The sequence below is a fragment of the Numida meleagris genome, unplaced genomic scaffold (genome assembly GCF_002078875.1).
Source record: "Numida meleagris isolate 19003 breed g44 Domestic line unplaced genomic scaffold, NumMel1.0 unplaced_Scaffold723, whole genome shotgun sequence".
Taxonomy (NCBI): domain Eukaryota; kingdom Metazoa; phylum Chordata; class Aves; order Galliformes; family Numididae; genus Numida; species Numida meleagris.
Window position 1 is genome coordinate 21,150 of NW_018364938.1, and position 2,088 is coordinate 23,237.

Genomic DNA, 2,088 nt, shown 5'->3' on the forward strand with positions numbered 1-2,088 from the left:
AGTTAATGAGATTTTTAATGTATTGACTGATTGATTGGGTTATTAATGAGTTTATTGAAGAGTTGATGGGATTATTAATGAATTAATGACATTTTCTATGGATTGATTGGGTTATTAATGAGTTTATTGTTGGCTGATGGGATTATTAATGGGAGTTTTGATTGACTGGATTATTACTGAGTTTATTGACAGACTAATGTGATTATTAATGAACTAATGGAATTTTGATGGATTAATTGGGCTATTACTGACTTTATTGATGGACTGATGGGATTATTAATGAATTAATGGAATTTTGATGGATTAACTGGGTTTTTACTGAGTTTACTGATGGATCGATAGGATTATTAATGAATTAATGGGAGTTTTGATGGGTTGACTGGGTTATTAATAAGTTTGTTGATGGATTGATGGGATTATTAATAAATTAATAGGATTTTTAATGGATTGAGTTATTACTAAGTTCATTGATGGATTGATAGGATTATTAATGAATTAATGGGAGTTTTGATGGATTGATTGGGTTATTACTGAGTTTATTGATGGGTTAATGGGATTATTAATGAATTAATGAGATTTCTAATGGATTGGGTTATTACTGAGTTCATTGACGGGTTGATGTGATTATTAATGAATGCGATTTTTGATGGATCGATTGATGGATTGATTGGGTTATTAATGAGTTTGTTGACGGGTTGATGTGATTATTAATGAATTAATAGAATTTTTGATGGATTAATCGCGTTATTACTGAGTTTACTGATGGATTGATAGGATTATTAATGGGAGTTTTGATGGATTGATTGGGTTATTAATGAGTTCATTGACGGGTTGATGTGATTATTAATGAATTAATAGGATTTTTGATGGATTGATTGGGTTATTACTGAGTTTATTGATGGACTGATAGGATTATTAATGAATCAATGGGATTTTTGATGGATCGATGGATGGATTGATTGGGTTATTAATGAGTTTATTGACGAGTTGATGCGATTATTAATGAATTAATAGGATTTTTGGATTAACTGGGTTATTACTGAGTTTATTGATGGATCGATAGGATTATTAATGAATTAATGGGAGTTTTGATGGGTTGACTGGGTTATTAATGAGTTTATTGACGGGTTGATGTGATTATTAATGAATTAATGGAGTTTTGATGGATTAATTGCGTTATTACTGAGTTTATCGATGGATTGATAGGATTATTAATGAATTAATGGGAGTTTTGATGGATTAATCGGGTTATTAGTGAGTTTATTGATGGATTGATAGGATTTTTGATGGATTGATTGGGTTATTAATGAGTTAATTGACGGGCTGATGGGATTATTAATGAATTAATGGAGTTCTGATGGATTTATTGGGTTATTAATGAGTTCATTGATGGGTTGAGGGGATTATTAATGAATTAATGAGATTTTTCATGGATTGACTGATTGATTGGGTTATTAATGAGTTTGTTGATGGGTTGACGGGATTATTAATGAATTAATGTGATTTTTAATGGATCGATTGATGGGTTAATTGGGTTATTAATGAGTTCGTTGATGGGTTGATGTGATTATTAATGAACTAACAGGATCTTTGATGGATTGATTAGATTATTAGTGAGCTTACTGACGAGTCAAAAAGATTATTAATGAATTAATGGGACTTCTAACGTATTAATGGGATTATTAACGACGCGTTCATCCGATTATAGCAAAGACTCACCTAATTACCGCCAAATTAACGGGCTTACCGACGCGACCGCCACGACGACCGCCACCCCCTCACCCCCCCCCCCCTCCCCGTGAACGCCGTTATTAATCTCTTTATTAAGCAACTAATGGGTTAACGAAGCGGCCGCCATCTTGGCTCTTACTGGTGGAGGCCACCGGGATGGCGGGGAAGTTGGCGGCGCCGGGTTCGGCGGCGGCGGCGGCGGCGGCGAAAGCGTCGGCGGAAGAACGGGCGCCGGGCGGGTGTTGGATGGTTTGCACCGAGTGGGGCTCGGCCGATGGCAACGCCGCTTGGCCCTCGTAATCGCCGACGTATTCGTCCTTCACCAGCAGGCTGGACGGGGCTCCCCGCGAAAAGGCA

General features: G+C 36.6%; 1 protein-coding gene across 1 annotated transcript in view; it reads right to left on the reverse strand.

The window, feature by feature from the left end:
- Positions 1-2,084, reverse strand: part of LOC110391990 (mothers against decapentaplegic homolog 4-like) — a gene marked incomplete at both ends in the record, with an annotated part of 23,169 nt that extends 21,085 nt beyond the window's left edge. The window contains 1 exon segment of the mRNA XM_021383934.1: positions 1,871-2,084. Coding sequence (XP_021239609.1) covers positions 1,871-2,084 — 214 coding nt within the window.
- Positions 2,085-2,088: the final 4 nt, after the last annotated feature.